Source organism: Wolffia australiana, chromosome 15 (assembly GCF_029677425.1).
Source record: "Wolffia australiana isolate 7733 chromosome 15, ASM2967742v1".
Lineage (NCBI taxonomy): Eukaryota > Viridiplantae > Streptophyta > Magnoliopsida > Alismatales > Araceae > Wolffia > Wolffia australiana.
The window spans coordinates 9,535,411-9,556,474 of NC_135849.1; the positions used below are offsets into that span (position 1 = coordinate 9,535,411).

Here is a 21,064-nt window from a genome sequence, read left to right on the forward strand (position 1 = left end):
CCCTTTTAATGCTCTTAGATCTAAAGACGACGCCATAGGAGGCTGAAGAAGATGACGAACTATGCCCGCACTGGAGAGGAGAAAGGGAGGAAACTTCACATTGATGTTAGGGGGCGGGTGTCGGCGTCCCCACCCCCTGATCTTCAATTCAGGGTAGAATCGACACTCTCCTTCACTCACTTCGGATGATAAACAATCAGTACTTTGTTAATTTTTGATGACTTTGCTTTATCTTACTGGTTGATTGAATTTTCTTCGAGATTGGTTACCGCAGCCTTACTGAGGCATTTTATCAAACAAGTACTCTGTATCAAAGGATTTTCCTTGATTTATCATATTTCTAAAATTTAACCTTATAACAAATATAAGAAAGTCTATATATCTAAATATAAAAATATATACGCATTCGGAATCGACCCTATTTCTCATACAAGTTGAATTAAATATAAAAATTGAATTGTTCGTCTCGGATAAATTTTCAATTGATATGTTCCTGTCAGGTAATATACTAACATATTTAGAAAAGAGATCTCAAGTGGAGCTGACTAGAAATAACTGAATATTTCAATGAAAAATCATTCTTTTTTATTATTATTAAAACCTAGTATTCTCCATCATGTTATTAATCTCCTGGTTGTTCTAACGGAGCTGCTATTGAAATGTAGCATAAAATAGAAATGCATAATGATACACCCACCAAAAAATACATGATTTAGGATTTGACCCAGATTTATAATAGATTTCCCGTCTAACATTTACCCTTTTTTAAATAAAAATCACAGAAATAAGAACTAAAGTTTCTTGGGGCTAGCCATTTTTTAAATGATATTAAACATAAAGTCCCATATCAATGTCGAACTTTTGAAAAGAGGAACTGCGGAGGAACACCGTTGCGAGTTCGAATCGAGGTGGCGCTTCTTCTCTGTGGATCTCTTTCCCTCTTCGCAATCTCCGATCGCGTGCTTGGAAGGAATGGAGTCGTTGATGACTGAGTGCGTTCAGTACAGCCTTCGTCTCTTCATGAATCGGAACGCCATGTTCCTCTGCGAGCGATTATGTGCCGAGTTTCCTTCCGAGGTGAAGTATTCCGATCTTTCTTTCTCGTTCTCTCTCCCCTTCCCCTGCTCACACCTCCTTAAAACGTCTCCGACGGGAGATTTCAAGTTATGTTTCTGGCCGGCGTATCTGATGTTAGTATTCGAGTGTAGTTTTGTAAACTTTTCGAGCGTGGAAAAGTTCCCTATCGTCGTCCCTTCATAAAAATATCCTTCTTTCGAATCGGGCTGGGACTATATTTGTCTGTGGAGGCTTGGTCTTTTGAACTATTCCCTATGTTCGTTATTCAGTTCATGGCTTTCTCCATAATTCTATTCCCATTGATTTTCTGCGAGAATCATCGCGGACACTTCTGGGAGAGATGGGTTGTGGGTGGCGCTATAGTTTTAGGCATTTTTAGTTGTGTTATGCTGTCTCACGTTGGGAGTTTTTTCTATTCGAATTTAATAGGTGAATTATCAACTTCTGGCGACTTGTTATCTGCGGAACAATCAAGCATACTGCGCCTATCATATCCTGAAGGGTAAATGAAATCCCACAATAATTTTTATGCCTTGTGAGATGAGGTCGTGACGTTCCTTACAATTGATTTTTGGGATGCTATAAATTGTTTCTTTCTCTGCTGTATTTTTACTCTGAGCATGCCAGTGACAATCTAGTAAAACCCTTGATCGTTTATTTAGTCCTCTTTATTGGGATTATGTTGCATACTCGTGTTTCCTTGTTTTTCCTACGCATTTCTTTCAGTCCTGTCCGTGTTAAAATTTTGAACTTGTCTCATGTGACATGTAATTTGAAAGAATTTCAGTCATATCTTCGAATCAAAGTATCTTGACGACCGCTCATTATGTGCCTACTGAAATATGTTTTTTTTCTTACATGAGAAGAACGAAAGATGCCTCAGTCCCGCTATCTTTTTGCAATAGCCTGTTTTGAGATGAACCTTCTTCGTGAAGCTGAAACTGCACTCTGTCCACCCAATGCAGAGGTATTATTTTCTTCTCAAACACCAAACACAAGAAATGTCCAGAAAATTGCGGTTAGCTTGTTTCATGGTTTTCTACTTTTTACGCCTCATCATTGCAGATCCCTATCATGTTGGTCACTCCTGGGATGAATAAGAATCTTGTGGTTTGCTATATTCGTTGATAACTTCAATATCATGAGCGGTTCACTGTGCCATCTGTTGTGAAACCGGTTCCGCTTACCATCATCTTGTCGATTTCTTTCATTGCAGTAGCATGGTCCATAATATCCACTCATCTAAATTAGGGAATAATAATGCATTATGGATAAAAAATGTTTAATTTGAAGATATTTATGGATATGAATTATGTGAAAAAAAATTCAAGCATGATATATTTAAGCATCCTTGGCAACAGGAATCTGTATGCAGAAAAACCGAGAAACTGAGGTTTATTCTCCAAAAATCGATTTTTTGCCATTCTTGGGTACATAAAGGTTTAATGCGTGTCCCAGTCCATGGACCACACCTCCTCTTTTTGTAGTTTCATTATCAATAGAAACTCTTTACATATTTTAACAACTTTAGTTTGCTATCAGATACTTTTGTGATAATCTATTTGCCTTATCAAAACTCATTATACAATGACTCAACGCAATTTTTTGCCTGATTTATTGTGATTTTATGAGAACCAATATGTACTTGATTTCAACTTGAATTTCCTTTTTTTCGCCTTTGCTCCAGGTTCCCAATGGAGCAGCCGGTCATTATCTTTTAGGTCTCATATACCGGTACTAATCTGCCCGATCGCTAATTTATTTCGTTTATTTTTAGCTTATAGCGCGCATTTAATTTGGCTAATTTTTTAGCTCCATGCGTTCAGTGTCTTAATCCCAATCTAAATCATCCAAGTTAGCCAATCAATTCCGTGTACCCAGAGTTATTTCAGTTGGACTGATATATTTATGTGCTGATGGGGCTACTTACAGAGGGGGAACAGGTCATCTCATCAACTTACACCAAAAAATATGACTGCTCATCTGACAAGTTACACTCAGTCCATTCGCGAATAGTTTGTTTAAATATTTTGTTAATGACATTAACGTGAATGGAATTTTATGCCTTTTTTTACTTTCTCTGGGTTCATGCTACGGTTATCAATCTCCGTATCTGTGGAATTTACAATGTAAAATCTACTGTGTAACTATATGAAGAAAATGACCGCAATATGACGAATCCTTGACAGAGGGCAAGAGGGCCTGTAGCCATTGTTGTGAAGAGTTCTGAAGACAAGAAGAAAGAACAATTCTTGATACTCAAACAAAGAGATTACAAGGGGTTTTATAGGGAGCCCTAATGGGCTAATAATAGAAAGGGCCCTTAATGGGCTAATAATAGAAAGGAGCTAATAATAGAAAGAAGAAAAGAAAAAAGGAAAGGAGACAATAATGTCAACACTCCCCCTCAAGCTGGAGCGTGGATGTTTTCCACACCCAGCTTGGAACAGAGCTCCTCAAACTGAGGGGCATGAAGCCCTTTGGTGAAGATGTCTGCAAGCTGTTCAACTGACAGAACATATGGCGTGCAGAAATTTCCCGACTCAAGCTTCTCTTTAATGAAATGTTGATCGATCTCAATGTGTTTTGTACGATCATGCTGGACGGGATCATGAGCAATGCTGATAGCCGATTTGTTGTCACAACAGCTGAACAGGGGAAGAAACCGGACACCTTAGTTCACGAAGCAGTTGGGTAATCCAAAGTGCTTCACAAAGACCATGCGCAAGGGCACGGAACTCCGCTTCAGCACTTGATCGAGAGACCACTTTCTGTTTCTTACTCCTCCAAGTAATAAGATTGCCTCCCAAGAAGGTGCAGTACCCAGAGGTCGACCGACGATCAACCACAGATCCTGCATAATCGGCATCAGTGTAGACTTCTAGACGCATACCACTGTGACGACAAAACATTAATCCACGGCCAATGGTGCCCTTCAAGAAACGGAGGAGGCGATGGGCAGCATGAAGATGACTCATTCGAGGGTTCTGCATAAACTGACTTAGAACACCCACTGTATATGCAATGTCGGGACGGGTGTGGGTGAGATAGAGCAGTTTGCCCACAAGTCTTCGATATTGTCCGGGCTCAGCCGGATCTTCATTCTCATCCGCACCAAGTCGATGACTCACATCAATCGGTATCGAAATAGGCTTGGAGTCTTCCTTTCCCAGCTCGCAAAGAAGATCCACAGTATATTTCCGCTGACAGATGAAAATCCCACTCGAAGAATAAGTCACCTCAATACCAAGAAAATATCGTAATGGGCCAAGATGACGTATGGCAAAGTCCGACGACAGATACATAGCCAGTTGAGTAATGGACTCCGTATCATCACCCGTGATGATAATGTCATCCACGTACACGAGAAGAATAGCCACTCCCCCGGACGTGGAATGACGATAGAAAAGCGTGTGATCTCCATTACACTGACGGTATCCCCGGTTCTTCATGGCCATGGTGAAACGGCCAAACCAAGCACGAGGAGATTGCTTCAAACCGTACAGCGCTTTCTTCAGGCGACAAACAACTGAACTCGGAGTAGACGGCACTAAGGAGGCATATCCAGGAGGTAAGGCCATATGGATCTCCTCAGTCAAATCACCATGAAGAAAAGCATTCTTGACATCATATTGCTGCAATATCCAGCCCCGATCGGCGGCAAGAGCCAAGAGAATCCGGACAGTGTTCATCTTGGCCACAGGGGCAAACGTTTCCTGATAATCAATGCCACAACACGTGCCTTGTGCCTTTCAATAGAGCCGTCGGAATTGTGCTTTACAGCATAAACCCAACGACTGCCAACCAAGTGCTTGCCCGGCAGTAGTGGAACCAGATTCCATGTGTCATTTAGGGCAAGTGCTTGTAGCTCCTCCTCCATTGCCCGACGCCAATGAGGAAGAGAGAGGGCTACGTCCACCGTCTTTGGAAGGGAGATAGTGTCAAAGGAGGTGAGAAGAGCGTGGTAGGATGGGGAAAGACGATGAGATGAGATGGATGCGGCTAATGGATACAATGGAGAAGGATGAGGGCAAGACACAAGTGCTAATGAAGGATTTTCAAGAGGAGTGGATGAGGAGGATGAGGGAACTTCAGGGGTAGGAGGAACACGAGGCTTGCGACGAGCAAGAGTGATACCATAGCGTTTTCTGGCGAACGCGGCGTATAGGTAAAGGGGCACAACATAGTGGGATAGAGGGATCCGATGGGGACTCTGCAGGAGGGTTCGATGAAGCAGAGGATGGATCTTTAGTAAGGACAGGTGGATTTGGGATTGGTGCAGACAGAGGATCAGAGGACAAGGTGTTCATGGGAATATCAGATGGAGGCTCTTCGAGAGGAACAGGCAAGGAAGGACTTGGGACTGGTGACGAGGGAGATGAGTTAGGAAGAATAAGAAATTCAAGGGGATCTGATTGAGGTGGTAAAGAAGGAGAAGGTGGAGAAGAAGAGGGGTAATCTGAGTGAATTCGTCAAAGGTAGCATCCTTGGTGACAATAAATCGACGAGAGGGTGGATGATAACATTGATAACCCTTTTGAGTAGAAGAATAGCCAGCGAAGACACATTGGATGGCCGAGGATCAAGCTTGTCACGACCAAGATGGTGGTTAGGAGCAAAGCAAGCGCACCCAAAGACACGAGGGTAAGATTGGTTCGGAGAGAAATGTTGGGAAGGAATGCTGGAGACAATCAATGGGAGTAGAGTAGTTAAGTATGCGAGACGGAAGACGGTTGAGAAGATGAATGGCAGTTAGGACAGCTTCAGCCCAAAATACTTTGGCACATGCATGTGAAATAAGAGGCTCGAGCCATTTAAAAATGTGTGAAATTTTAGTTCTGCAACTCCATTTTGCTGGGGGTGTAAGGACATGTGGTTTCATGGATGATGCCTTTTTCTTGGAAGAAAGTACTTAACGTGGAATTGACATAGTCTCGGGCATTGTCGGAGCGGGCGGCGAATAGAAGTGCAGAATTGAGTTTGAATGAGAGAGTAGAACTGAGGAATAACAAGGAGATCTCTGATTTATTTTTCAAGAGATAGGCCCACGTGAAGCAGTAGCGTCATCAATGAATATACATAACCACCGAGCACCGGACGTGCTATGAACAGGGGAGGTCCCCACGCGTCGGTGTGAGCGAGCAAAAGGAGTCGTCAAATGGGAAGAAGAAATAGGATCGTGAATGCGATGATGTTTAGCAATTCGACAAGCATCACAAACAAAGCGGTCCACAGAGTGGCCTTGGAAAAGTTTTGAAATAAACGATAAAGAGTAGCAAAGGATGGATGGCCGAGGCGTAGATGGAGAAGCCACAAACGCTCATGAGGCGCCGAAGGGAACTGCAGCGGCAGCAACAGCGAGGGAGACAAGGGAGATCGAACAAGATAGAGACCCTCATGCTCCTCAGCAATGGAAATTGTCCTCCCCGACACCTTATCACGATAAAAACAGGTATTAGGAGTGAATGTAAGATCTTGGTTCAGATCACGAACAAGGCGGGATAAAGAAAGAAGATGATGAGCAAGCCGTGGAACATGAAGGACTTTAGTGAGGTTCATCGAAGGAGAGACAGACACACGACCAATCCCAGCCACAGTGAGAAGATCACCGGAAGCTGTTTTAACTTTGGAGGAGCCGGAAACGGGTTCATAGGTCACAAAAGCTCGAGGATTGGGTGTCATGTGGGCAGTGGCACCAGAGTCAAGAAGCCAAGTGGATGATGATGGCAGCGGAGATGGTGAAGGAGGAGGAGAAGGAATGGTGGACATACCGCGTTAGCTAGAGAGCACGAGCCCACGACTGGAGGGTCAAGCAATCGCCGAAGACGTTCCACTTCTTCAGGTGTAAAGCCGGGAAGAGAAGCACTCGCCGAAGACGCTCCACTTGGAAGAAGACCATAGGACAGAGGCACTTGACGCTCCACAGAAGGTGCAACCGTAGCGAGATTGCTCTGTTGTGTTCGCTTCCGTTGAAGCTTAAAGCACGTCTCCTTGGAGTGACCCCGCTTTTTGCAGTAATTGCAGAAAAGGGAAGGATCACCTTTGGAGGATTCCTCAGTCCGAGTAGATGGACCACGAGACGAAGCTCCTGCTCCAGTCGATGTGGTCGTCACCGAGGAGCGCGTGGAGGAAGACGAATGTGCTACAAGTGCAGAAGCCGGGGTCTGGGACTGCTGAAAGCGAGATTCTTCAATTCTCGCGCTGCGAAGCGCATCCTTGAAGGAAAGCTCTTTCTCCCGGTGTATAAGCTGAGCCCGTACCGCTTCATATTCCGGGTTAAGTCCTATAAGGAACTGAAAAACCCGAAGTTGAAGAGTGTACTTGCGATCCACCGAGTGAGGGTCCGGAGGCATGTAGTGATCAATCTCATTCCACAGAGAAATGAGTTCTGTGCTGTACTCCATGATCGTCCTGTCTCCTTGACGCAGATTGGCGGCCCGATGCACTAGCTCATACAGTGTGGCAATATTATTTTTCTTGGAGTGGCTGTCAAGGGCCGCTTCCCACACGGCCCGGGCAGACTCAAGAGACAGAAATTCACCCTTGATACTCGGTGAAATACTATCCAAAAGCCATCGATGGACCACCCCTTCAACGTCTAGCCAGTCATAGTACTTGGAGTCTGTCTTGGAAGGCCCTTCTTCAAGTAAATGACGCATCAGTCGTCCCTTGAGAGTAATCTGGACATATTGCTGCCACTGAAGAAGGTTAAAGCCGGTGAACATCCCATCTGGAGGCATCCGAGGCAGAGAAAACGGTCCAGGTGAAGCCGCCCAATCCCCCGCCCCAAGAGGTGCCTCCGAAGCATTTGTCGTTTGACCCACACTGGGTGGCGTCGATGCTGGCGTCGATGCTGGCGTCACACCGGAAACCGATACAGGCTCCGTCATCTTGATCACAGAATGAAGTGTCGCACGAGGAGCACACGGCTGCAGGAACGCCCACGGCTATTGGCTGCGTCGCGGCTGAAGAGTCGAGGAGGAGCGCGCGACGCGACCGAGGAGAGCGCGGTCGAGAGGAAGCGACGCTGCCGAGAGAAGCACAGCCGAGGAGGGAGCGGTGCGGGAAGTGGGAAATGTGGCCGGAAAGAAGCTGCGCCGCCAGGAGCAGGTAGCCAACCGGAAGGAGAAGGAGCTCAAGATCGTGGCGAATGTAGAAACGCCAGAGATCGGAGCTACGGTCGAGCCCAGGAACCCGGATTAGGGTTAGGGTTAGGGCTCTGATACCATGAAGACAAGAAGAAAGAACAATTCTTGATACTCAAACAAAGAGATTACAAGGGGTTTTATAGGGAGCCCTAATGGGCTAATAATAGAAAGGGCCCTTAATGGGCTAATAATAGAAAGGAGCTAATAATAGAAAGAAGAAAAGAAAAAAGGAAAGGAGACAATAATGTCAACAAGTTCAAATTATCTTGCTTGGCTTTTTTGTTAATGGCTTTATAGTTTGTGTGCTAGCTTATAACGTTTTTGGGTTGCATAGGTATACAGATCGTAGAGCAAGCGCAGTTGAGCAATTCACCAAAGCCTTAGCAATAGATCCCCTTCTCTGGGTCGCTTATGAAGAACTCTGTGCTCTAGGTATGTCATTGGCTCTCTCTTGCTTTTGTCCTACTTCTTTTCTCCATTATTCTAAGTGATATATATATGTACCTTCTTTTGAATGCGGGCATGAATTTTATGAGGGTACTGATCCCCGACCAGATTACTTTTATGAAAAATTTCCGTCAAAATGAAGAAGTTGAATCTTATGTGTGGTTATTGACAGGTGAAGCAGTAGATGCAGATGAATGTTTCTCTGATTCTGTTGCTCTTCGTGCTCAGTCGCTCCATTTACCCGAAATAAAACCTCAAAACCCACCAACTGGCTCTGAGGATGCCTGTGTACCATCTACAAGGTCAACTGGCGCTGATGACGTGAGCCCGAGGCAATTGAAACTACTTCATTCTAACGTTCAGAAAGAGGTCTCTGGACATTGGCATGGAGGGGCACACTTAAATAATGGCTTGTCAAGTGCTCCACTATACAGCACTCCTTCGCCAATTACAGCACAAGTATGATAGATGTTTTCTTCCTGCTCTGTTTTCTCTATTCGGCTGTTCTTCATTCATCTTGTAACTTTGATGCTCAACAATATTTCAGAAAGTAGAAGACAGTGATCGAACTTTTTCTCATGAGAATGGAGATCTTATGCGGGGATTCATTGCTCTTCTTTTTTTTCTGCATCTTTATAAATGTTCTCATTCGTAGAATGTACTGTAAATTTCGCTGTAGCTCATAAAAGGTCAAGAAAGTTCTTCTAGTGAGGGAAAGTTTTTGATAAACTGGTGATGTTGAGTATTTTTCTGGGAAAAAAATCTAGACTATTTCCTTACAAATATGATAGTGTTCATTATTCATTTGAAATCACTATTTACCTTATGAAGGAATTTTTGGAAGATAATTACTCGACTCACATCATGGTGAAAATTAGGAAGGAAATCTGTGTTCTTAGCTTGCCGTACATTATTAAAATTCGCTTGCCAGCATGTTACATGTAGTTGATTAATCTGCTCTTCGGCTAGTTATCGTTTTCAGATTATCACGATGCTTGAGGCTATGTTTTGTAGACTTGTCTGAGTCAGCAAACTTCGGACGAATCGCCAACTTCAGGCTGTTTCAGCTTTGACCCATTTTGTTTTACATTTTGGCTAGCATCTTGATTTGGAGCCGGTACTGTCATTGCTAGACTATATGACCTTAGAGTGGAGAAGGGGCATTATTTCTATGTTTGTTACTCTCCAGATAGGACCTAGATTTTTGTTTAATGGGATATTAGAGAGAGTTCTCCACTATAAGTATTTGAGGAATTTTGGACGCAACTTTAATATCAGTTTTTCGTGTTATTTCAAAAAAAAAATCGCTTTTTCTAGTTGCGTTTTTTCATTCCATACTGTATCAAATATTGTTCGCAGAATCCTTTACCGCTGAAATCACTTTACTGTTGTATGTATCACTGAAATATTGTCCATACTGCATCAAATATCACTAAAATCACTTTACTCATAATAAAAAAGTCATTGTTACTACAAAAGCTCATGTTAACGATTTTTTTAACTTTGTCTTCTGCAGTTATCAAGAGGTGTACCGCCACCACCTTGTAGGAACGTACATCAAGGCCTTCACGCATTGGCTGGAGACAGCTCTGCAAGAGCAGCCGTCAATCCATCAGTTCAAGCTCCGCGTCGAAAATTCATGGATGAAGGAAAACTGCGAAAAGTAAGAGCTGTTCCTTAACTGGTAGTTTTTGTTTCCACAAATTTAAGGTTTTATTTTTGTTAACTCTCTTTGTGTGGGGCTAGGACTCCATTCTTCCTAATTTTATTTTTTATTTTATTTCGGTCTGTTAGTATATTACTGCTGGAAAAAGCAAAATTCTTTTACCCCTGGGCCTTGTTTCCTGATCCACATAGCCATTATCTGTATCTTCTTGGATTCCCGGGCAGGGCTGCCCCTGAACTAGTTGTGCTGGGCCGTCCATAAAGTTCATTATTGACCGACCCGTTCTGGATTTGTGATCAAATCGCATGGGATAGGTGGTCCATCCTTGGTATAGTTCCGGATTGTCCTGGACGTGGACAATGGACGGGACGGGACAGGACGAATTTTGTCCCGCACGTCCAGAGTCAGTGCAGGGACAACGGACGGGACAGATTTTTCATCTGACGGTACGAAAACCGTCCCATCCAGTCCTCTCGGGGCGATTTTTCATCCTGTCCAAGAAAAAACCGTCCCGTCCCTCGGCCCAGACAAAGAAAACCAGTTTTATTTTTTAAAATCTAATTAAAGGTCTTCTGAAACAAGGCCATCCCTCATCCTGCCCTAATTGCTTCTTCCTTCGAAACAAGGCCGACAGCAGGTTGCAGACAGCCACCCTCCACCCACTCCGACTGAAAATTGATGAAAACGCGGAGTTTTATCCGAGGAATCAGAATATATAGGACGGTTCGGTTGAAAAATATGATCTGAACTGAACTAAATTGTCTGAAAATTCGAAGGAAACGCGGAGGTTTATTGATCAATCTGAAGATTTCCGCGGTTGGGTTAAAGAGATACGGTCTGGATTGAACTGAAATGTCGGAAAATCGAAGAAATCCCAGAGGTTTATCCCATGAATCTGAAGATTTCCGCGGTTCGGTTGAAGAGATGATCTGAACTGAGCTGAGTTGTTAGAATGCAATGACGACGCGGCGAATCGTGGTTTATCCGAGGAATCTGAAGATTTCCGCGGTTCTGTTGAGCCGATTGTTTGAAATTCAATGAAAACGCGGAGAACTGAGGTTGAACCAAGGAATCTGAAAATTTTCGTCCACTATTCGTCCGTCCATCGTCCAAGTCCTCCAGACGGACGGTTTTTTCGTCCCACCGGACGAAAACCTTCCCGTCCCGTCATCCCCAGGACGAATCTTCGTCCTGTCTTTCGTCCATACCCTTGGATGAGACGGTTTTTTTGTCCTGGGACAAAAAAACCGTCCCGTCCGCGTCCCTGCACTATAATCCTTTGTTGCCGTCAGTTAATGTGGTTTTTATTTTTTCTGGTAGGAAGAAGTTTCCATTCAGCTGCTACTTATGTTATTGTTTTTCGAAGGTTTATATTGTCACTATGATGTAGGTGAATAATCTTGAACTTGCGTTCTTATTTTCTAGATTAATCTTTGGTAACACTGTCGGAGAACACTATAGTTTTCATTGAGTCAGGTTCTTTTTGCTTACGGCAAATTTGAGTTTTTTTTAAACATAGTATTTGTGATTATTTTCATGATTGTTGCCCTTTGTTTAATATTGTTACAATCCATCTTTGCTAATTTTATCAGATCAGGGTAAGTTTTATTTCTGGAAGAAGAATAGTTGACCAATAAATATCATTCAAGTGCAGGTTTCTGGAAGACTATTTTCTGACTCAGGACTGCGTCGCAGTACACGACTCTCTGGTGACGTGAGCAATTCAAATTCAACTGCTTCACAAGCAGGAGGAAATGGGATCAATCATTCTGCTGCCAAATTTCTAAGTGGAATTTCTGCTTCATCTCCAAAGATCAGCTCATTGAACTTCCGCTCTGTGACCGTTAGGAAGGGCCAATCATGGGCAACCGAAAGTCTGGATGAGGGTTTGTTTGATTGTAATTTATTAAAATTTTCTTCATTTTTTAATAACTCCAGGCAGTCAATGTGCACTTGATGCAATGATGTGCAATTTCACCATGCTATGTTGTAAGCTAGGAGTTGCCCTTTTTTTCCAGCTTGAAGTTATGAATGGGATAATTAGCAAAGACCAACCTCGATCAGAGATCTAAGCACAGAAATGCATATAGATATTGCTTTTATATCGTGCAGCTATTACTCTTACAATACTGGTAGATTATGCTATTATCTTGGTGCACTCAACTCCGTTATACTTGTAATGGAGGCCACAAAATGTATAAAGTTACATGTCTTTCGTAACAATGGTCAAATAGAATTTCAATAATTCACTAGATATCCCTAAATTGCAGGGAGAAGATCCGAAGCCCTCGATGATTCCCGTGCAGAAAGTATGGCCTTGACTTCGACTTCTCTATCAAACATAATGGAAGGAAAATGTCCTGAAAGTGAAAGAACGGACAATAACGCAGTTGGGGCCTCATCTATTGTTTCAAAGAATTTAACTGGCACTGTTGAGTTCTTAAGTCTGCTAAGGATTCTCGGGGAAGGATACCGGCTATCATGTACATACAGATGTCAGGTACATTGTGAAAAAAATAGCGCACGTATTCTTGACTGAACTTATTGTGAACCGTGTTTGTGATGGCCAGGAAGCATTGGCCATGTATCTCAAACTACCAAGTCATCACTATAATACAGGATGGGTGCTTTGCCAGGTACATGTTTTTGATTTAGGTTTATTTCTGTGATGTTTATCATTTTATCAATAACACTAGTTCCTTTTCCCTTTCAAAACTTCTGGACCTTTTTGAAACAAACCGAAAGGCATATCAGATTCAAGTACAGAACACTGTTTTTTGATTTCCTGACACCTCGTGCTACCTTTACATGGTCTTCAATCTTTAGTTTCAGGAGCCGAGCAAGTTCATATTCTAACAGTCCAACAAAAATACCTGCAGACAAGAACTTGTAACCCGTCCCATAATCTTTAAAATATAGGAACACTAGGGCACATGGTGTATGCCTAAGTTTTACAATGTTAGGATGTATTTATTCAATATTTATGCTTAAATTTTTCAATCAAGTTTAAATGCTTATTAACCTTTCAAATTAATCGTAAACTGGTGTATGTGTACTCATCTTATAGATTACGTTGGGCTTTTGATTTCAGGTGGGGAAGGCGCACTTTGAATTAGTAGACTATTTCCAAGCTGACCGTGTGTTTAGTCTGGCTCGCAGCATTTCACCCTACACATTAGAGGGAATGGACATATATTCCACGATTCTTTACGTAAGAAACATACCTCATCTGATGCTGTTTCCTATTGATCATTTTTTTTGGTCTCACATTTCGGAGGGACTGACGCGCTGTAGATATGTTGTCATAATATATATTGCCTTGTAACCCTATTTCCAGACCATGAGTTATTAGAATTTTTCATAATAGTCAAGTTTGATTAATCATGACCCTTGATATTTGTCTTTTTTCTCATCATTTTATTTTCAGCATTTGAAGGAAGAAATGAAACTGAGTTACCTTGCGCAAGAGCTCATCTCTACTGACCGTTTGTCTCCCCAAGCATGGTATCGAGCCACATCTCAGGAATTCAGACTATGCCAATTTACCTCGGCCTCATCACGCCACGGTGATAGGATTGACGCAAGACGTTGATGTCAACATTGATGACTATCTGACAATGTCTATGATGTAGTCAACATTATTGGCTGTCAACGTTGATGTCAACCGTCTAGGGTTTCCATGAACAAGACTGGGCTTGATGCCAGCCTGTCTATTTGACTCCTCCAGTTGATGTTGACAAGACGTCGATGTGACTTGGCTGATGTCATCAATCGTTCGCATTGACATTGGATGTTGTCGACATCAGAGACGAATGTCAACATCAATGTTGTCCTCACCCTCAACCGTCCATGATATCCCATCATCCTCGTTGTCAACTAGACCGGTTGATGTTGACTGTGACAACAACATTGATGTTGATGTAGATGAATCTTAGGGTAGTCGAAGATGACATTGACTATTTTGATGACGCTGATGTTGATGACGTCATTGTGACGTGGTGTGTTATTTCCAGGTGTGCCATAGGAAACTGCTACAGCTTGCAAAAGGACCACGAAACTGCGCTAAAGAACTTCCAGCGCGCTATCCACCTCAACTCTCGATTCACCTATGCACACACCCTTTGCGGCCATGAGTATGTGGCACTAATCTAAATTAAGAAAGAGGCTTTTGATTGGTGACATAACGTTGGTTGTTCAGGTACGTGGTGTTGGAGGACTTGGAAAATGGTGTAAAGTGCTATCAGAGCGCCCTCCAAGTGGACGAGAGGCACTACAACGCGTGGTATGGTCTTGGGGTCGTCTATCTCCGTCAAGAGAAGTTCGAGTTTGCTCAACACCATTTCCGAAGGGCTTTCCGCATCAACCCGCGGTCATCTGTCCTAGCATGCTATCTGGGGATGTCCATGCACTCTTTGAAGGTCTGATCTTTCTGGCTCTTTCTTCTCTTCCCGCTGGGGTTGGACGTCGACATCTGGATGACGTTAAGTTGGGATTCATTATGTTTGGATGATGATGACGTTTGACGATGACAATGGCGTCAATGGCAACATTAACATCATGCGTCCGAGACATCATCGTCACTGAGGCTGTTGATGTTGGTGTGAATTGATGCTACTGTTGATTTTGACCAAAATTTTAAAAAATGACGGTTGAGGAGGCCAGTTGACGTTAATCGTCAACGATGAATAGACAACATCACCATCGACATTGGTCGTCCAAAATCAGTCAATGGAATCCTCACCATCAATGTGGGTCGATGACATTGTTGAGGCTGTTGACGTGTGCTGAGCCCTACCGATGATTTTGCTCTTCTGGGGCTCTCTCTATTTTGCTATTTCAAATGATGAGTTGATGATGATGATGATGATGATGATTTTGTCCTCTTCATTCTGGCTGCAGACGAAGATGACTCGTCATCGTCTATCCTCGTGCATGTATTTGTTTTTGTATGCATGTGTGCATTTATGTATGTATCTTGAATTTTCATTCTTTTTTTGGCCGGGCAGAGGGATGTGGAGGCGCTGGAGTTGATGGAGAGGGCGATTAAGGCGGACCCAAAGAACCCTGTGCCAGTGTATCAGAAGGCGAACATATTGGTGAGCATGGAGAGGTACGACGAAGCATTGGGGGTGCTGGACCAGCTTAAGGAATTTGCACCCCGCGAGAGCAGTGTTTATGCGCTAATGGGCAGGATTTACAAGCGCGCCAACCAGCACGACAAGGCCATGTTCTATTATGGCCTTGCTCTCGACCTCAAGCCGCCTGCGACCGATGTTGCTGCCATTAAGGTGGGTGACAGGCTCTCTTTTCTCCTTTCTCTTCGATTTTCATAACAAAGTGTTCTTTTTTGTCTGATGTTGCGTTCTTGTTGACAGTCTGCCATTGAGAAGCTTTATCTGCCGGATGAGATGGAAGATTCTCTTTAGAACGAGATAGGCAAATGAAGGTGGGCGGATTTTCTTAGCTGTTATGTGGAGGTACTATGCTTAAATATTATGAGACAGTTTATTCTTTTCTGTTCTTCCCCTCGTCATTTTGAGATGGCGATTCTGGTAAGCCTGTCTGCTACGAAGAGTGTATGCACCAATCTGGCTGAGTCTCTTAGCGTCACTATCTCTCTCTCTCCCCCTTTTCTCTCGATCTCTCTCTTTCTCTTCCTTTCTCTCTCTCTCTCTCCCTCTCTCGCCTCTCCTTTTTTCTTCTCTCTCTCTCTCTCCCTCTCTCGCCTCTCCTTTTTTCTTCTCTCTCTCTCTCTCCCTCTCTCGCCTCTCCTTTTTTCTTCTCTCTCTCTCTTTCCCTTGGTCTCTCTTCCTATCTCTCTCTCCCTTTTTCTTCTCTCTCTTTCTCACTCTCCCTTTTTCTTTTCTTTCTCTCCCTTGCTCTTTCTTCCTATCTCTCTCTCTCTCTCTCTCCCTTTTTCTTCTCTCTCTTTCTCTCTCTCCCTTTTTCTTTTCTTTCTCTCCCTTGCTCTTTCTTCCTATCTCTCTCTCTCTCTCTCTCCCTTTTTCTTCTCTCTCCCTTGCTCTTTCTTACTAATTCTCTCTCTTCCCTTTTCTTCTCTCTCTCCCTTGCTCTTTCTTACTAATTCTCTCTCCCCCTTTTCTTCTCTCTCTCCCTTGCTCTTTCTTTCTCTCTCTCTCTCTCTCTCTCCCTTTTTCTTCTCTCTTTCTCCCTCTCCCTTTTTCTTTTCTCTCTCTTCCTTTCTCTCTCTCTCCCTCTCCCTTTTTTCTCTCTCTTCCTTACTTTCTCTCTCTCTCTCTCTCCCTCTCCCTTTCCCTTTTTCTTTTCTCTCTCTTCCTTACTCTCTCTCCCTCTTCCTCTCCCTTTTTCTTATCTCTCTCTTCCTTTCTTTCTCTCTCTCTCCCTCTCCCTCTCCCTTTTTCTTTACTGACTCTCTCTCTCTCCCTTGTTCTTTCTTCCTATCTTTCTCTCTCTCCCCCTTTTTCTTCTCTCTTTCTCCCTCTCCCTTTTTCTTTTCTCTCTCTCTCTCCCTTGTCTTTCTTCCTATCTTTCTCTCTCTCCCCCTTTTTTTCTCTCTTTCTCCCTCTCCCTTTATCTTTTCTCTCTCTCTCTCTGTCTCTCTCTCTCTCTTGCTCTTTCTTCCTATCTCTCGCTCCCCCTTTTCTTCTCTCTCTCCCTTGCTCTTTCTTCCAATCTCTCTCTCTCTCTCTCTCCCTTATTCTCTCTCTCCATTGCTCTCTCTTCCAATCTCTCTCTCCCTTATTCTCTCTCTCCATTGCTCTCTCTTCCAATCTCTCTCTCCCTTTTTCTTCTCTCTCTCTCTCTCTCTTTCCCTTGCTCTCTCTTTCTTTCTCTCTCTCTCTCTCTCCCTCTTTCCCTTGCTCTCTCTTCCTTTTCTCTCTTTCTCTCTTTTTCTTCTCTCTCTCCCTTGCTCTCGTCCTGTCTCTCTCTTCCCCTATTTCTTATCTCTCTCCCTCCCCCCTTTTTTCTCTCTCCCTTGTTCTCTCTTCCAATCTCTCTCTCTCTCTCTCTCCCTTTCTTCTCTCTCTTCCTCTCACTTTTTCTTCTCTCTCTCTCTCTCTCTTTCCCTTGCTCTCTCTTCCTTTCTCTCTCTCACTCTCTCCCTCTTTCCCTTGCTCTCTCTTCCTTTTCTCTCTTTTTCTTCTCTCCCTTGCTCTCTTCCTATCTCTCTCTTCCCCTATTTCATATCTCTCTCTCTCCCTTGTTCTCTCTTCCAATCTCTCTCTCTCTCTGTCCCTTTCTTCTCTCCCTCTCACTCTCCCTTTTTCTTCTCTCTCTTTCTTCCTTTTCTCTCTTTCTCTCTCTCTCTCTCTTTCCCATGCTCTCTTCCTATCTCACTCTTCCCCTATTTCTTATCTTTCCCTCTCTCTCTCCCTTATTCTCTCTCCCTTGTTCTCTCTTCCAATCTCTCTCTCTCCCTCTCCCGTTTTCTTCTCTCTCTCTCTCTCTCCTTTTTTTCTCTCTCTCTCTCCCTCTTTCCCTTGCTCTCTCTTCGTTTTCTCTCTTTCTCTCTTTTTCTTCTCTCTCTCTCTCTCTCCCTTGCTCTCTTCCTATCTCTCTCTCTCCCTTGTTCTCTCTTCCAATCTCTCTCTCTCTCTCTTCCCTCTCTCTCTCCCTCTCCCTTTTTCTTCTCTCTCTCTCTCCCTTTTTTTCTCTATCTCTCTCCCTCTTTCCCTTGTTCTCTCTTCCTCTCTCTCTCTCTCTCTCTTCCCTCTCTCTCTCCCTCTCCCTTTTTCTTCTCTCTCTCTCTCCCTTTTTTTCTCTATCTCTCTCCCTCTTTCCCTTGCTCTCTCTTCGTTTTCTCTCTTTCTCTCTCTTTTTCTTCTCTCTCTCTCTCTCCCTTGCTCTATTCCTATCTCTCTCTTCCCCTATTTCTTATCTCTCTCTCTTTCTCCCTTGTTCTCTCTTCCATTCTCTCTCTCTTTCTCTCCCTCTTTCCCTCGCTCTCTCTTCCTTTTCTCTCTTTTTCTTCTTCTCTCTCTCCCTTGCTCTCCTCCTCTCTCTCTCTTCCCCTATTTCTTATCTCTCTTCCCCTATTTCTCTCTCTCTCTCTCTCTCCCTTGTTCTCTCTTCCAATCTCTCTCTCTCTCTTTCCCTTGCTCTCTCTTCCTTTTTTTTTCTCTCTCCCTCCCTCTGTCTCTTGCTCTCTCTTCCTATTTCTCCCTCCAAAAACAATAAGGGGCATGCCAAGAAAACAGTGAGCATATTTTCCTCTCATTTCCCTATATCTTATTCTGTTAGAAACTGCGCAAAAAATTGCAAGAATTGGTTGCCTTGTCTTTTTTCGCTGATTCTGTCATACATGAATGCAAGAATCAAATATTCCAGGAAAATATTCCAAAAAAGGTCATCCCATTATAAATGGCTACTCAGAGCGAAAAAATCCTCCATTCTACTTAAACCGCGAAAAGTCTTTCACTATGGATGGGGTATGGAGCTGCTCCAGAAGAGCAGAACATCACACTATCTATGGACAATATAGAAAGAGAGATCTCGGCCGTGAACTTAAACGACCGAGAGCCACACACAAGTTTTCAAAGATTTGTCTTGTCCAGGTCGTCAAAATAGGGATGATCCAAGGCTTTCTTGGCAGTAATCCTCTTTGCCGGATCATACTTAAGCATCATCTGCATCATCATCAAAGTCAGGAAAATTCAGGCATTCCCATCTCTTATTTACCGAGAGAAGTATCTCAGCAACTTACAGAGAGAAGTTCTACGCCGCTGGGTTCTAGCTTGGGCACGGCAGAGGCGATGTCTTTGGGACTCCACTGCGGATATTCATGCCAGTTGGGCAACTTACTAACTCCTGGCCACGTCTCTTCGTTTGGCGTGCCTAGAAGCCTGCGACACCCAGAATTCCTTCAACACGAGAACCCATTTTGCAGAAAGAAGGAAGAAAAGAAGTACAAACCTGAAGATGTGGAGAAGTTGCTGCAGCTCAGAATCCCCAGTAAAGAGAGCTTCAGAAGTTGCCAATTCCGCTGCAATTTTCCAAACCAAGTTTCACGTTGCCAATTTCAATTATTACTTGAAATGGAAGAGAGAATGAAGAGGAGTTGCTTACCAAATATGCATCCCACAGACCAAATATCGACGGGGGTTGAGTAGTGTGTCGCACCGAGGAGCACTTCCGGCGCTCTGTACCACAGTGTCAAGATCTGATCCAACGGTCCAGCCCAGCCCAGTCAATAACCACTCAGAAATCTTGGTTCTTGATCAGAGGGTACTCACCTCGTGAGTGTATTTCTTGATGGGGATGGTGAAAGCGCGGCTGAGCCCGAGATCTGCAATCTTGAGTTGCATTGTCTTCATGTCCATCAGAAGGTTATGCGGCTTCAAGTCCCTGCAAATAGCCCAGTTAGAGATTGCTGTCTGACAAACGAGATTGAACCCTTCTTTTACCCAAAGGTTTTACCTGTGCAGGACTCCATGGCCGTGGCAGAAGGCCACGCCCTTGCAAAGCTGGTACATCAGACTCTGCACACCGAGATCTTGGATTTTACATACAGGAAGAGAAGAGGAAATGGATTAAATTATTACTTGTTTACCTTCAGAATGTGGGGAGGAATCTTAGCCCTTTGCTGGCGCAACAACTTGATGTACTTGCGGAGATCGGTGTCCATGAACTCGAACACGAGGTAAAGGATCGTCTGGCCCTCCTTGTTCTTCCCTTGCTTGAGATCGAGCAATCTGCGTGGAAATAGGTCTTACTTAGCGAGAAAGATAGAGGGAAAGATTGGTGAGACGGACGGGTGGTGATACCTGACGACGTGAGGATCGATGGAGAGCATACGGAGGAGGGAGACCTCGCGGAGAGTGGTGGGAGGAACGCCCTCGTCGTCTTCGGGAAGGCGGGTCTTCTTGAGAGCTACGATCTTCCCCGTGGCCTTCTCTCTCGCCCTGTAAACCTTGCCGTAGGTTCCCTCGCCGACTTTCTCAAGCTTCTCGTACAGATCCATTACTCTTTCTCCGCCCATCTCGCTCGCTTCTTCTCTCGTCTTCCCTTCCTCGCTCGAACTGTCGCCAAGATCAAGAACTGGCTCTGTCGGGGGGAGTTTTCTTCCTCCGCAAGCAGACCGTTTGTCATTTCAAATTTTGAATAAACGCCACCTGGCAAGAGCCTCCTCTCCGTAATCGGATCCGACCGTTGGTACCGTGAAGTATCCGAATCGAAAAAAGGATATTCGATCCTAGTTAATATTTAATTTTCCTTTTTTTATCTTTTGGAGGCTTTTTTCTTCGAAAGTAGATCTCTCCTGACCTAGAGTTTAAGGGTAAAAACTTCAACGAAGAATTAGCACACTCAAAGTTATGTGCTTTTTAGTGGAAATTATGTCCAATTAGCAATAGATTTGAACACAGATATCATCAATAGTGGGTGGCAACACTACATGCGATTAATCATGCACATTGTACTCAGTGACAAAATATTGTGGAACTAAATGACATAGAATCTGTAGAAATAACTGCAAAGTATGGTGTGACTTTAAACCAGAATCAACTTCTGATATTGAAGAATATAACCTAGAATTGTTTGGAAGCGCAGGATTATAATCGTGAAGTTAATAACATTATAATAAGATGGTATATCTTTAAGATTAATATCCATTCAAACTTTTTCACTAATATTTGTTTCTCGACTGTATTTTAATGTAAATTCATGGATCTTTGCGAAAAAGCCGCAAACTTTGGCATTATACTTAATGATAAGCCTAAATTTAGGTGTTTAAAACTGTCGTTTT

At 43.5% G+C, this 21,064-nt stretch overlaps 3 protein-coding genes across 4 annotated transcripts; 1 reads left to right on the forward strand and 2 right to left on the reverse strand.

Annotated features, from left to right (window-relative positions):
* The first annotated feature begins 850 nt into the window (after window positions 1-850).
* On the forward strand, window positions 851-15,854 carry HBT (CDC27 family protein). 2 transcript variants are annotated; one of them, XM_078587234.1, is made up of 16 exons: window positions 851-1,077; window positions 1,507-1,579; window positions 1,944-2,044; window positions 2,765-2,811; window positions 8,560-8,657; window positions 8,845-9,131; window positions 10,189-10,335; window positions 11,993-12,236; window positions 12,609-12,838; window positions 12,909-12,974; window positions 13,430-13,549; window positions 13,766-13,842; window positions 14,352-14,471; window positions 14,537-14,756; window positions 15,345-15,626; window positions 15,714-15,854. In XM_078587234.1, exons 1-16 carry the CDS (start codon window positions 973-975, stop codon window positions 15,762-15,764), a joined length of 2,268 nt encoding a protein of 755 aa, XP_078443360.1. In that variant the 5' UTR covers window positions 851-972; the 3' UTR covers window positions 15,765-15,854. The 2 variants fall into 2 exon arrangements, with proteins under 2 accessions (XP_078443360.1, XP_078443361.1); XM_078587235.1 differs by having other exon boundaries at window positions 852-1,077; window positions 11,993-12,224.
* A 707-nt stretch (window positions 15,855-16,561) lies between these two features.
* LOC144712652 (uncharacterized) lies at window positions 16,562-17,974 on the reverse strand (the record flags this gene model as incomplete). The annotated part of the gene is made up of 2 exons (XM_078586921.1): window positions 16,562-16,748; window positions 17,735-17,974. Coding segments are annotated over 2 exons (411 nt in total), but the record flags the coding sequence as incomplete, so codon positions are not given.
* Window positions 17,975-18,653: 679 nt separating this feature from the next.
* Window positions 18,654-20,391, reverse strand: LOC144712868 (cyclin-dependent kinase B2-1-like). Its single transcript, XM_078587236.1, has 8 exons — window positions 20,085-20,391; window positions 19,871-20,012; window positions 19,738-19,799; window positions 19,554-19,665; window positions 19,387-19,480; window positions 19,234-19,303; window positions 19,025-19,163; window positions 18,654-18,947 (listed from the first exon to the last, which is right to left on the reverse strand). The coding sequence occupies exons 1-8, from the start codon at window positions 20,297-20,299 to the stop codon at window positions 18,855-18,857; spliced, it is 927 nt and encodes a 308-aa protein (XP_078443362.1). The 5' UTR covers window positions 20,300-20,391; the 3' UTR covers window positions 18,654-18,854.
* Between the last annotated feature and the right edge of the window lie 673 nt (window positions 20,392-21,064).

Bases quoted from the DNA above. Each gene is read 5' to 3' on its own strand.
- HBT (XM_078587234.1), top strand. From the start codon at position 973: ATGGAGTCGTTGATGACTGAGTGCGTTCAGTACAGCCTTCGTCTCTTC. The intron at 2,045-2,764 runs GTATTATTTTCT...CCTTTGCTCCAG, and splicing joins TCTGTCCACCCAATGCAGAG to GTTCCCAATGGAGCAGCCGG. The intron at 10,336-11,992 runs GTAAGAGCTGTT...ATTCAAGTGCAG, and splicing joins ATGAAGGAAAACTGCGAAAA to GTTTCTGGAAGACTATTTTC.
- LOC144712868 (XM_078587236.1), bottom strand. From the start codon at position 20,299: ATGGGCGGAGAAAGAGTAATGGATCTGTACGAGAAGCTTGAGAAAGTC. The intron at 19,800-19,870 runs GTAAACAAGTAA...CTCGGTGTGCAG, and splicing joins TTCCTCCCCACATTCTGAAG to AGTCTGATGTACCAGCTTTG. The intron at 19,304-19,386 runs GTAAGCAACTCC...GGAAAATTGCAG, and splicing joins GTCTGTGGGATGCATATTTG to CGGAATTGGCAACTTCTGAA.